Source organism: Ictidomys tridecemlineatus, chromosome 8 (genome assembly GCF_052094955.1).
Source record: "Ictidomys tridecemlineatus isolate mIctTri1 chromosome 8, mIctTri1.hap1, whole genome shotgun sequence".
Lineage (NCBI taxonomy): Eukaryota > Metazoa > Chordata > Mammalia > Rodentia > Sciuridae > Ictidomys > Ictidomys tridecemlineatus.
In genome coordinates this window covers 14,676,242-14,690,325 of record NC_135484.1, presented here as the reverse complement: position 1 = coordinate 14,690,325, position 14,084 = coordinate 14,676,242, and the positions used below count along the sequence as shown (strand labels likewise).

The 14,084-nt window shown below is 45.5% G+C and overlaps 1 protein-coding gene across 2 annotated transcripts in view; it reads left to right on the top strand.

Moving 5' to 3' along the window:
• Positions 1 to 10,306, top strand: part of Akap12 (A-kinase anchoring protein 12) — an 88,474-nt gene extending 78,168 nt beyond the window's left edge. For both annotated transcript variants that reach the window (XM_078018888.1, XM_005321370.4), the window contains 2 exons: positions 3,100 to 8,023; positions 9,248 to 10,306. In XM_078018888.1, the coding sequence (XP_077875014.1) occupies positions 3,100 to 8,015 (4,916 nt within the window). In that variant the 3' untranslated portion in view covers positions 8,016 to 8,023; positions 9,248 to 10,306. The remainder of the gene's footprint in view (positions 1 to 3,099; positions 8,024 to 9,247) is intronic.
• Positions 10,307 to 14,084: the final 3,778 nt, after the last annotated feature.

Sequence of the window (14,084 nt, the reverse complement as noted above, 5' to 3'; positions counted from 1 at the left end):
GAAATGCATATCAAAACTAGACTAAGATTTCATTTCACTCCAGTCAGAATGGCAGTGATCAAGCACACAGACAGTAATACATGCTGGCAAGAATGTGGAGGTAAAGATGTACATTGTTGGTGGGACTGCAAACTGGTACAACCACTCTGGAAAGCAATATGGAGATTCCTCAAAAAACTAGGAATGGAACCACCATCTGACGCAGGTGTCCCACTCTTGGGAATTTATAAAGTAAAAATCAGCATAGTATAGCAATCCAGCCACCTCAGTGTTTGCACACTACAACTCATAATAGCCACGTTATGGAGTCAGCCCAGATTTCCGTAAATAGATGAATGAATTGAGAAAATGTGATTTTTTTAGCCATAAAGAAGAATGAAATTATGGCATTTGCTGGAAAAATGGATGGAAAGAGAGAACCTCATGCTAAGTGAAATAAAGCTTGTCTCCAAAAATCAAGGGTTGATTGTTTTCTCCTATGTGGAGGCTAGAGCAAAGTAATGGAAAGAAGGTGTGGCGGGGGTGGGGCTGTGGCTCAGTGGTAGAGCACCTGCCTCACATGTCTGAGGCTCTGGGTTCAGTTCTCAGCATAAAAATAAATGAATAGAATAAAAGTCCATCAACTAAAAAAATTTAAAAAGAGAAGGTGTGGGGGGATTAGTTATCATAAAGATACAGGGAAGATTAATAAAGTAAAAGGTGATCAAGCAGGAAGGAGGAGGGAAAGGAAAGGGGAGGAAAAGAGGCATGGAATTTTTAAAAATCATGCTATGGTGCATATATAAATATGCCACAGGTAACTTCACCTTTCTGCATATGGGGGAAGAATCAATTAAAAATAAATTTTGAATTAAATGGAAAATCAATAGAATTGTGGGAGGAAATAGGGGGAGGGAAGAAAGGAGGGAAAAGCTGGGAATGGGGACTGGAATCAAATTCCTTGCATATACAGTTTTGTCAGGACGAACCCAGCTAGTGTGTAGAACCATACTGCACTAATAACAGGAATCCTGAAAGCCATATTGAATGTTGCTGAGCTCTGATCCAGCTACCAGGGAACGGTTTCTGCTCTGCCAACTGACCGCTGTTCATTATTTTTGTGTCTTTAGTTTTGACTAGAATCATTCTAGTCCTCCCAGAATTAAAAAGTCACAAATTGAAATTGGGGCTTAGGAGATGGGGGAACAGTGGTGTGTAGAAAACGTGCTTCCTCCCACACATTTCCTAATTCCAGAGAACCCCAAAGTGTTCTTTTACTGGTTTTCCCAAATGAATATCCAATTCGGGACACAGCAGGCATCTCTTAATTGTACTATTCCTCAGTTCAGTTAGCTGCCACTCCTCCCAACACCTCCATCCAGTTCACTGAGTCACATTAGCTTGCTTTTTACCCCCAGTTATTTTTAAAATGTCAAACCTACAGAAAAATATAGCAAATATCTATATGCCCTTGACTTAATTCACCAGTTATGGACATCTTACCACATACTCTCTGCCCGCCTCCTTAAAATATTTGAAGGTACTGCACACAACCCTTTTGTGGTTTTGCCTGATTTTTGTCCTTCATGACATTGACTTTTCAGGCCAGGCTAGTTCTTTTACAGAATATCCTTCACTGTGGATTTGATTTTCCTCGTTGTTTGATTGTTTTGTGTTGGTATCAGGAGCACTGTAAACAGGATTTATGGTCTTCCTCGGTGCCTCTCCTAAGGAGGCAGAATAACATTTGGTCCCATTCTTGAGTATGTTAAGTTTGATCCTTTGGTTCAGTTGGCACTTGAAAATACCTACAATCCCAGCAGCTCCAGAGGCTGAGGAGCTACATCCCCAACCAGGACAATTGCATGTTCAAAGACAGCCTCAGCAACTTAGTGAGGTTTTAAGCAACTTAGTAAGACCTTGTCTCAAAAAATAAAAAGGCCTGGGATGTGGCTTCCCAGTGGTTAAGCACTTCTGGTTTCATCTCTTGGTATCATAAATAAATAAATAAATAAACAAATAAATAAATAAAATGAATAAAAAGGGCTGGGATGTGACAAGTCCCCATGAGTTCCATCCCTAGAACTGGGGCGGGGGGTGGGGGGAGTAATCTGTGTGTTAATGCTCTTTTCACCCAGTGTTTTCAGCCTTCCTTGATTCTTGACTGAATAACTATTGCCTTTTTTTAAACCAGCCTGGTGTTGGAGATGGAACCCTGGAACCCAGGGCCTCACACATGGTGGGAAAGTGCTCTACCACTGAGTAACACTTTCAGCCTAACTTATTAAAACGAGATCTACAAATTGTAATTTTTTCTAAATCTAATATTCTAAAGAGAATGACTTCAAGGATCAGTGTGGAAGTTATAACTATTTATTGAATTTGTGTGTGTGCATGCACATGCACACATGTACACTGAGAATTGAATCCAGGGCCTTGTGCATGCTGGGCTGAGCTATATCCCCAACCAATTGATATTTTTCATAACAAGTACTTCCCGCTCCTCAGTTTTTGGTGTCATTCTCAATTTGTGGTTCTGACTTCCTCTCTTTCTCCTCCTCCCCTACTTGCCCTTCTCCTTCTCCTTCTTTTTAATTCTGTGTGCTATAACCCATCAATTCATGCCATTCCTCTTTTTATGCTTCAGAGTGGCCAGAGGGAGCCCCTGCAGACTGGCCCTCCCGTTCTCTCACAAACCTTACCAGCTCTTGGGTACCTCCTTTTTCTCACAATAAAGCAAGCGTTCTACAACCCAGCCTGGAATTTCTCCATGGAGCTGGTTTCTTAGGGACCTGCCAAGATGAGTTAGTTAACACATAGAATTTTCCCTCCTTTGGATCTGTGTAGATACCTTGCTTGGGTTGTTATTTAGCTCACACTTTTCACTCTTTGTTTTCTACACAGTGGAGGTTAGATCTAGACCTGATGGGTTCCATTTGGAACCTGTGATTACATTTGACAATGCAGCAAAAGATAGGCTATCTGACCCTTATAGGACCCTTAACCTTATCCTGAAATGCCTGATGTTAATGAGAGTATTAATTAGTCATGTTTCATGATATATTTGGCTTCCTTGAACTGTACTTACTTTTCCCCCTTCTCCTCACTTTTTGTTCACAGTTGGACAGAGCGAGTCTGAAGATGTGAGGGAAAGAGACTCTGATAAAGAGATGGCTGCCCAGTCTGCCGTTGTTGAGGACATCACGAAGGACAGGCAGGAGGAAATGCCTGAAGTCATCGAACAGATCCCTTCAGAAAGCAATTTAGAAGAGTTAACCCAACCTACTGAGTCCCAGGCTAATGATGTTGGATTTAAGAAGGTGTTTAAGTTTGTTGGCTTTAAATTCACTGTGAAAAAGGATAAGAACGAGAAGTCTGACACTGTCCAGGTGCTTGCCGCCAAAAAAGATGAAGTTGAGGGAACAGAAGGGTCAAATGGGGCCGGTGACCACCAAGAGCTCAGCGTGGAGATCAGGGAGTCGGCATCCAAAGAAAGTGAATTAAAGCAATCCACAGAGCAGCCAGAAGACTCCCTTAAGCTCGAGCCAAGCAACACAGAGGTTTCTCTTCAGACTGAGTCTGGTCAGGGGTCAGAGGAAGGCAAAGACGAAGGAGAAGAAAAAGAACCCACCAAGACTTCAGAATCTCCCACCAGCCCCGTTGCCAGCGAGACAGCATCGCCCTTCAAGAAATTCTTCACCCAAGGTTGGGCTGGCTGGCGCAAAAAGACCAGCTTCCGAAAGACAAGGGAGGAGGAGTTAGAAGCTTTGGAGAAGAAAAAGGAGCAAGAGCCAGAAAGGTCAGGCACAGAGGAGAAGACAGAAGAAACCTCAGAGGAGCAGCCACAGCCACAGGAACCCACGGCGGGTGTAGATGAGGCCAGACTGTCCGGTGAGTTTGAGAAGGTGGAGCTGCCCTCCGAGGACCCAGGCAGCGGCTTGCAGGGCTCTTCGGAAGAGAAGTGCGCTCCACTGGCCACAGAGATCTTCGATGACAAAATAGAAGTCCAGCAAGAAGTCATTGCCGAAGTCCACGTCGCCAGCGCCACCGAGAAGAAAAGAGAGGAGCAAGAATCAGATGTGGCAGACGCGGGAGGGCCCTCCCCACCTGAAAACCTGGTTGAAATGGAAGCTGGAGCGGCCGAGGAGCTGGTGGAGACGGAAGACGTGTGCGTCCCCAGAGAAGAGGGTCCCCAGCCAGCTGAGCCGAGCGCCGAGGAGCAGGGGGTGTCCAGACACCCCGAAGGCGTGGTGAGTGAGGTGGAAATGCTGTCATCACAAGAGCGAATCAAGGTGCAGGGAAGCCCCCTCAAGAAGCTCTTCACGAGCACTGGCTTAAAGAAGCGTTCGGGGAAGAAACAGAAGGGGAAGCGAGCCGGCGACGACGAGTCGGGGGAGCAGCCTCAGGCTGCAGCAGAGTCGCCGGACAGCGCCGACGAGCAGAAGGGCGAGAGCTCCCCTTCATCCCCCGAAGAGCCCGAAGAGATCACGTGTCTGGAGAAAGGGATAGCAGAGGGCCACCAGGAAGGGGAAGCGGAGGAGGGAGCGACTTCGGACGGAGAGAAAAAGAGGGAAGGCATCACACCCTGGGCATCCTTCAAAAAGATGGTGACGCCCAAGAAACGGGTCCGGAGGCCCTCGGAAAGCGACAAAGAGGATGAGCTGGACAAGGTGAAGAGCTCTACCTTGTCTTCCACGGAGAGCGCAGTCTCGGAAATGCAAGAAGAAACCAAAGGAACCGGAGAAGAGCAGAAGCCCGAAGAACCAAAGCGCAAGGTGGACACGTCCGTGTCGTGGGAAGCTTTGATCTGTGTGGGGTCATCCAAGAAAAGGGCAAGGAAAGGATCATCTTCTGACGAGGAAGAAGGACCGAAAACCACGGGAGGAGACGGCTGCAAAGCAGAGGAAGCCGGCAAAGACAAAGAGACGGGAAGCAACACCATCCTTGCCAGCTCCCAGGATCAGGATCAGGGGCCAGGAAGTTTCTCCCCCGAGCCAGCCGGAAGCCCCTCGGAAGGGGAGGGTGTTTCCACCTGGGAGTCCTTTAAGAGATTGGTCACCCCAAGGAAAAAATCCAAATCAAAACTGGAAGAGAAAACCGAAGAGCCCGCTGTGGAACATTTAGCTTCAGAGGTTGAACCCGGGAAGGAAGAATCTTGGGTCTCCATTAAGAAATTTATTCCAGGCCGTCGGAAGAAAAGGTCGGACGGCAAACAAGAACAAGTCGCCGCCGAAGACCAGGGGCCAACAGAAGCCAACGAAGACGATCCCGATGTCCCAGCTGTGGTACCTCTGTCCGAGTACGATGCGGTGGAGAGGGAGAAGCTGGAGGCACAGCAGGCCCTCCAAAGTGCAGAGACGTCCCAAGGAAAGATGCCTGTGGACGTGCCTGAGGAGCTCAGCAAGAATCTGGTTCACACGGTGACTGTGGCCGTCATCGATGGGACCAGGGCGGTCACCGATATTGAAGAACGGTCTCCTTCTTGGATTTCTGCTTCAGTGACAGAACCCCTTGAACAGGCGGAAGAGGAGGACATTCCATTAATTGGGGAGGTCACTGAAAGAGAAGTCATTGCAGAAGAAACCCCCGTGGTCACGGAGACTTTGCCGGAGAGCAGAGAGGCCCAGGATGTCACGATGGCCAGTGAGGTGGAGTTGACTTCCGAGGCGGTGACGGCTGCAGAAACCACCGAGGCGCTGGGTGCCGAAGAAGCAACGGAAGCGTCAGGTGCCGAAGAGACTACGGAAATGGTGTCAGCAGTTTCCCAGTTAACCGAATCCCCAGACACCACCGAGGAAGTCACCCCTGTTCAGGAGGTCGAAGGTGACGCGCCAGACATGGAAGACCAGGAGAGGCGGACTCAAGCCGTCCTGCAGGCGGTCGCGGAAAAAGTGAAAGAGGAATCCCAGCTGCTGGAGACCCTCGGGCCGGAAGGTGTGATCCAGACCTCACCGAAAGAGGAGCCCAGAGCCCCAGAGGTGGAAGGAGCAGAAGAGGGTCTGAGGAGAGAGATGGAGGTACCTGGGGGGGAAACCAAGGCTGAGCACTCCACCCCAGGCCCTGTCGTTACCCAGACCAGCCCTGAAAGCTCTGAAAACGTTCCTCCCCTCCCGGCGAGCGCAGAGTCCAAGAGGCCTGAAACCACTTGTCAAGAGGAAACTTTAGCTGAGGTCAAGTCCCAGGAGAATGCATCGGAAGAGGCTCATCCTCCCGACTCGACTGAAACTCTGACAGACAGTGGGACCAACGGAAGCACCCCCGTAGCAGATTTTGAAGCCCTGGATACCATGCAGCAAGATGAAGTCGCGGAAAGCCAAGAAGAGGATGCGGGCGTCTCGGGTACCCAGTCCCAGGTCACACTGGCAGAGGCTGTTCCTGGGCAGAAAGAGGGGCCTCCCTCACCACCTCATTTTCAATCCCAAGAAGAAAACATAGAGCAATCAGAAATGGGAGAAAGTCTAGAACATGGAGATCCAGAGGTGTCAGTGGAAGCTGTACCCATTCTATCCAAGACTGAGGGGATTCAAGAGACCGGCCAGTTTGCTGAGGAGGAAGCCAAAGATGGAGAGTATGTCGAAGAACTCGAAGCGCCTTCACACACAGACAAAAGCATCAGCCAGGAAGAGGTCACTGAGGTTGCCCTGACAGGTGAAGTGACCATGGGAGCGGAAAGCCAGAATGATAATACTGATCTCCGGAGCCCGAGTCCAGAGATGGCAGCTCAGGGAGAAGAGGAGGAGACAGAAAAAAAGTCAGCACAAGTGAGTGAAGAAATCCCTGAGCAAAAAGCAGCTGTTCCCGGATCTGAAGAGCCCAGCCAGGAACTGGCTGAGACCGTTAGTGTGCCTGGCCTGGACGGGAGACAGGAAGTGGGCAGCCTTGAAGCAGTCTCTCCTGGCCCAGATCCAAAGGGAGTGGGGTGCACAGAGGTTCATGTGCAGAGCTCTGAGGCACTGGCATCTCCAGCAGCAGTGGAGGAAAAGGTCTTAGAAGAAACTATCGAGATTTCAGAAACAGGTGAAATCTTGGAGTGTGCAGGTGCACGTTTAGGACCAGAAGGGAGAACCTCTGAAAAAGAAGACTCGATTCCTCAGCCAGGGGACACCATTGTGCTCGAGGGGCCCGAGCCTCAGGCAGAATCCATGCCAGCAATAGTATCTGCCACTCCCGAAAGAGGTCTGCCCTCTGACCTGGAAGGAGAGAAGAGCACATCACAGAAACAGAGGTCAGATGAAGACGAGGAGCAGACTGATCAGCAGGAAGGCCAAATGAGTGTAGCCAGAGACGATCCCCTGGGCGAAAATGAGGCTTGGGAACTTGAGACCAGGAGCAGTAAGTTTGTCCAGAACATCATTCAGACAGCCGTTGACCAGTTCACACGGTCGGAAGAAACAGCCACAGGTATGCTCACAACTGAATGGCAGACGCAGACCCTCCTGATGCAAGCTGACAGCCAGGAGGCCACAGAGGAACCCAAGAAAGAAGAAGAAGAAAGTCAGGAATCTGCGCAGGATGAAAGGGAAGCTATTGCAGCCCAAGAGGAGCCAGAGCTCACTGCTGTGCATCCACCACTTGCTGACGCTTCCCAAGATGTGAGCGCAGCTTCTGAAAAGATCGTGACCGCTGAGGTCAAAAGTCCCAGTGTCAGTAACCAGCAGGGCGAAGAGCTGATTCTCTCATCCAAGGCCGAGGGAGATGGAACAGGAATGAAGTCTGTGTCGGATGAGGGTCAGGCTGAATTAGGAGAAAGAACAAAGAAGTCGCCATTGGAGTCCAAAGAAGACGAAAAAGGAGATGCTGACCACCCAGAGAACCAAAGTTCCACCCTGGCGGATGCTGATGCCTCGGGAGACTTAACCAAAGAGCCCCTGGATGCCAATGGACCAAAACCGAAAGAGGAGGAAGATGCCCAGGAAGTAGGATTTCACGGGGGAAAAGTGCACAGTGAGTCAGATAAGGAGCCCAAACCCCAAACAGAAGAGCAGATACAGAAGCACGGGAGAGAACTGGCAAGACCCGAACTGGCAGAATCCTAAGACATCGTGTAAGTAAACTTCTGTCTTCTAAAGAGATTCCTCCCCCCTTTATTTGGGAATCCAAATAATTATGATCATTAATTTTTTTCTTCATTGAAATGCCATTTAGTCTTTTTGGTGTCACAGAAATAATGGCTTCATTTGAACCCTTGTGGAACTGCTTTAGAAGAGGATAAAGGGCATGATGTGTTTGGCTGAAGGCACAGGAGATTCACTGTGCTCACCCAGCCTCATATCAACTGGTTTGTTGAGTTTTTTGTTTTATTTTGAAATAACTAGCAGTCAAAAGGAGTGTAGGGCTAAGATTGTGGCTCAGTGGTAGAGCACTTGCCTAGCATATGTGAGGCACTGGATTCCATCCTCAGCACCACATAAATATAAATAAATAAAATAAAAATATTGTGCCATCTACAACTAAAAGTATTTTTTTAAAAAAGAAGGTTTATATCTGAGTGTTTGAATTTTTATTTATAGTTCTTTAGAAACAAGTATATTTCCCCCTCTCCCTGTGCCTCCCCCACCTACCAGCAGCATTAACAAGTATTTTCTGAAGTATCCAATGCATATGGACCTGATAGGAAGTACTACTACACCCACAAGTTTTGTGATATTTTAGCATGATATAATGTGGACTCTCACTAGCTTTCTTTTTTGCGTGTGGTTCTGAGGATTGAACTCAGGACTTTGGGCATATTGAGCATGCACTCTATAGCTGAAAAAGACCTCCCTAGCCCACTGTCTTTTAAAAATGTATTTATTTATTTTTTTTTATATTTACTTTTTAGTTATAGGTGAACACAATATCTTTATTTCATTTTTATGGGGTGCTAAAGTTTGAATCCAGTGCCTCACGTGTGCTAGGTGAGCACTCTACCACTGAACCACAACCCCAGCCCAATGTATTTATTTATTTATTATATTTGGTAGTGGGGAGTGAACTCGGGGGAACTTTAACCCCTGAAATATACATCCCCAGTTCTTTTTATTTTAAGATAGAATAAGAGTTGCTGAGACTGGTCTTGAACCTGTGAATCCTCCTCCCTCGGCCCTGTCACTGGGATTACAGGTGTGTGCCACTGCACCCTGCCACCTTTCTTATTTTTAATGGAGGTAAACTGTCATATTACTGGGATTCTCAGTTGCTGCAGTTCACTTGGACGGCTCTTGTGTTTTAATTAATAAGGGGGGGAAAACAAGGTTTTATTTACTCTGCTTCTCACTTCCTTCTACAGTTAAACTCATCGTATATTTGCAAGACCAGTATGTGAAAACAAGTCGTGGAGAAGATGCTGCTGAGACTTGAGACCAACGTTTCAGAACTTTGAGAACCGGAGAACAGGCATGTCCGCTGATCCCACTCCTAGAGCGCCCCCGACAATCCTGAGGCTTCATCAGGAGCTATAGCCATCCCACAGTTCCTTTGTTCCAAGACCACCTGTATTTTCCCTTGTTACCTTATAACATTTCTGATTCAAGGTTCTGAATTCTTAACCTGGAACTGGAGTTGGCAATAACCTGGTTCTGCTTCTCAAACTGGAGTATCATTCTTTATGTATTTATGTGTGTGTCTTAGGTAATCATCCCTCTGTGTTTACTGTATGTTTTTTCTTACTGTGTAAGGACACGTGCAACATAGCACATGCCCTTTGTGTCACACACTATATGACGGGGTGTGCAGCTGTGGGGTAGCCTTGGAAAGACTTAAGCCTCAATGATAAAACCTGTGAAAAACAGCTTCTGAGAAATAACATTCCTAATGAGAAGGTACAGTTCTTACTTTAAAATTCACTAATGCTCAGGTCCATGGTAGAAGCACTCTGAAATCCATCACTTTCCTATTATGCGCAATGAGCTAAAAATAAAAAAAAAAAAGCATTTTGAAAAATACAGTATGTTCCATTGTTACTGTGGGATTTTTCTTTCTAGTCCAGGGACGGTTGGAAAAAAGGCCTTTTCAGTAGCAAATGAAGTCCTAAGTCTTTGCTCCTAATTGTTACTGTTGTTTGGACAGATGAGTGTGCTGATTCTGAGGCAGAGTAGTGAGATGTTTTTTTTTTTTTTTCATGTTATGCAGAAAAGAATTGACTGTTGTAAGTTTTTGATTTTTACTCTTGTATGCTGGGCCGTATTCAGAGATGGAGTCCGGTTCTTTACAAATGGTATTTTGATAGATACTGGATTGTGTCTGTGTCATATTTGTGCCCCTTCTTTTTAAGAACAATGTTGCATTGTGTTCATTTGGATAAATTGTGATTTGACAACTGATTTAAATAAAATATTTGCTTCACTTAGATTTGCTGGTTTTATTAGGTACTAGGAAGCCCAGGACCAACGTTTACTGGGTTAGAATAAGATGATGACAGTGGTAAGGCAGTAGTAGGTAAGCTGATGCTTTCTAATGTCATCACTACATGAATCCTCACTTTACACCGGTTTGAGTTAGATGCTCAGAGGAAGTCTCAGCAGTAGTTTTTCAGACTGACATTTCTGGTACAGTTTCTTGTCTTAATTCCTGAAAAAGACAGTTTTCTTTGTTAATATTTGGTTTCAAACCAAAAATGGAAGTTGTCTTCAAAAGGATTTTTTTTGGTGTGGGGGAGGGGTGGACCAGGGACTCAACCACTCAACCACTGAGCCACATCCCCAGCCCTATTTTGTATTTCGTTTAGAGACAGGGTCTCATTGAGTTGCTTAGTGCCTTGCTTTTGCTGAGCCTGCCTTTGAAGTTGCAATTCTCCTGCCTCAGCTTCCTGAGCTGCTGGGATTACATGCCTGCACCATCGCCCCTGGCTCTGAAAGGAAAATTTTAAGAAGACTTAATAGTACAAAATGCCTTACCTAAAAGTTGATTTGATGGCAGGGTGTGGTGGTGCACACCTGTAATCCCAGCATCTCTGGAGACTGAGGCAGGAAGATCCCAAGTTTGAGGATCCCAAGTTCAAGGACAGAGTCAGGTCAACTCATTGAGACCCTGTCTCAAAAAAAAAAAAAAATAAATAAAAAGGTGGTGAAGTGCACTTGGTTTAAATCCCTAGTATACTCTCCACATGCCTCCTCCTGCCCCCGCCAAGTTAACGTGATGATTTTTACACAAAGGATTTTGTCAGACAACTGTCCCATAAAGAACAAGCTACATGTATATAGTATATGTCACCTGTAGTATATAGTTGTGTTTTTCTCATATGAAACTGGCCTGGCAAATATGCATAAATTCGACTTAACCTCAGTACTCCAGTTTGAGAATTTAAATTTTAACTGTCAATGACTTTTAAAAAGGTAAACATTCTAGAAAGTTATTTAGTTTTAACAAGAAAATTTGGTAGTAAAATTGAAAGTAGTTTCTCTTATTTTAACAAACCTGACTACATATAATTGGTCATATTAGTACGATACCTCATGATAACTGTATCATAACATTTAATATCCTTTTAGGAGTTCTTTTCATAGTCACCCGTGCATAATTATTTGTTTTTGAGATGGAGTCTCTCTGTAAGGATCAAGCTGATCTCTAATTTCTGGGCTCAAGTGATCTTCTTGCCCCAGCTTCCCGCACAGATGGAACTACAGGCATGTGCCAGTAAACCCAGAATCACCTGTGTATTAAATAATTCAAATACTTAAATGTTATCATCCTCCAATTTAAAATCCTCTGATTCCCACCTCTACCCACAGAGACTTTTTCAAGGAATGGAAAGTATTGGAGATGACGGCTTTTCATAGTGTTTCTCTCTGCAGCAGAAAGAAACGTCACCGTCCCAAGCAAGTTAAATGTGTGCCGTTGTCCTTTCTTACCATGTGTGACCAAGTGACAGGCCATCACAACTGGCTTTCCAGTGATCACTGCTTCATGACTGCTTTTTGTACCAATGATGCCTGTGTGCCCTGGATTGCTTCTGTATAAGCTATACATCAAGGGCTGTGTGGCAATACTTGTTTTATTAATGAGGACGCCAACAGTAGCCAGTTTTATAATTTTAAAGCTTCCGTTAATTTATAAGCATAATCAAATAAACTGCAGAAGTTTGAGCAAGTGCCTCAGTTTTGCTATTTTTGACAATAAAATATTTGCATTACCATGGAGCCATGGACAATAGAAAACAATGCTGCAGGGCTTATAAGCTCAGGCTGGGGATATAGCTCAGTTGGTAGAGTGCTTGCCTTGCATGTACAAGGCCCTGGGTTCTAATCCCCAGCACAACAACAAACTTGTAAACTCCTGCCTCTAGTCATTGAGGAATATAAAGTGTTCCCCCTCAGGTAATGTTGCTTAAGGGTACCCATGAGTTCCCTCTCTCTGTACATAGATCCTTTGTTCCAATGTTTTCCTTTGATGTTTGGAACTAGAGATAGGGGCTGCGAATTTAGCTTTAAATGTAAGCTTTAAGCTTAGCAGTTACCTCAAATATTTTTGGTTCCTAATTCTGTTTGGGGTCCAGTTTTCATTAAATAAAAAGCAATGTAATTAAATTTTCTTTCTGTAATTTCACTTTGATTCAATTTGTAATGCTGTTCTCTTCACTGCTGTGATATCTGTGTCACACACGTGCTGCTTTGAATGAAGCACTTCACCAGGGACAGTATCCACAGAGCATCACGGGAGCGTGGAATGGGTGCATCTGGGATGGGCACGATCCTGGAATTGTGTCTGCTGAACACACCACCTCTCGCACAACTCTGGACACAGGCAGGTTTCTCTTCCAAGTTCTTCCTCAGCATCTCACTGGATTTAGGAAAATAATCTGGGCCCTTATGATTCTATCCAAGAAAGCTGACATTTCTTTTTTTCTTTTTTGCATAACTGGGAATTGAATCCAGGCCCTTGTAAGCCCTAGCCCTCCGCCTTGAGCTTTGTATCCAGCCCCTTTTATTTTGAGGACAGAGCTTTGTAAGCTGCCAGGGCTGCCCTCAAACTTGTGATCCCCTTGCCTCACCCACACCTAGCTGTGATTACACACATGTGCCCCCATGCCTGCCAAAGGGTGATGTCATAGATTTTGGCTAAGGTGACAGGACTTGGGGATTGCATGGTTATGAAGATATTATTATGAAGATAATTATGACTTTTTTTAAAATGCTGCCATATTCTAATAACCACTCTGCCTTCCTTAGACATTGAGTAACAGGCACTTTTACTGTAGCTTTCTGTAATTGGGAGGACTATCTCCTAACTGCATACTCTTCCATTGCTTATTGACATTAAAAGTGTGAACAGGACAAGGGGTGGTTTTACTCTTTGGAGAAGCCTCTCTGTAACCCTCCTGTTTGGAGACCAGAGGTAGAGGGATGCTTCCCGAATGACACAATGAGTTCTTTTCCCACACAGGGTACTTGAGGACTAAAGCCCAGCATATCTAGTCCTATGCTTCGTCTTCTAACAATCCTAAATAACTTGGTGTAATTAGTGAACACAGCAGTACTTTAACAGACTAACATAAAGAACCACATTGTACTTGATCCTACCTACCCCCTTTGCCTCTGGGCCTCACCCAATGCCTGGGAAAGCAGGTGGACTTGCTTCCAGAGCTGGCAACCTGAGAGAAGAACTCAGGTTCTTTTTTTTCCTATTTTTTTTATTGGTGCATTATAATTATACATAATGGTGGGATTTGTTGTTACATATTCATACACGCACACTGAAACTGGGGTTCTTATAAAAGACTTTGCAAAAATGATCCTGCAGAGACGGCCAGGGTACAAGAGCAGAGTTTATCCTACAGAGTCATTAAAGTGGTTAAGCAGGGAAGTCATGTGACCCTTCTGCCTTAGGGAGTCTCCAGGCCCATTGGGCATGCCTGACATGATGCCCCTGTATGTGCTGCCCACACGTGTTTGGGGGATATTGCATTGGCTAGGAGTTACTGGCATGTTATGAATTGGGGCCACAGATGTTTTATACCCTGCAGAGACAGCCTTGTGTAAGAAAGGAGTTTCTACCCAAAATGTCAGTGGTGTCCTGCTTTCAGAGAATGGAAAACTTGAGACTGGGAAGAGACTGGCTAACATACTGTTTCAATAATCCAAGCAAGGTCTGGGGGTGGCCTACAGTAAAATTGTGTTAGTTTGTGCAAT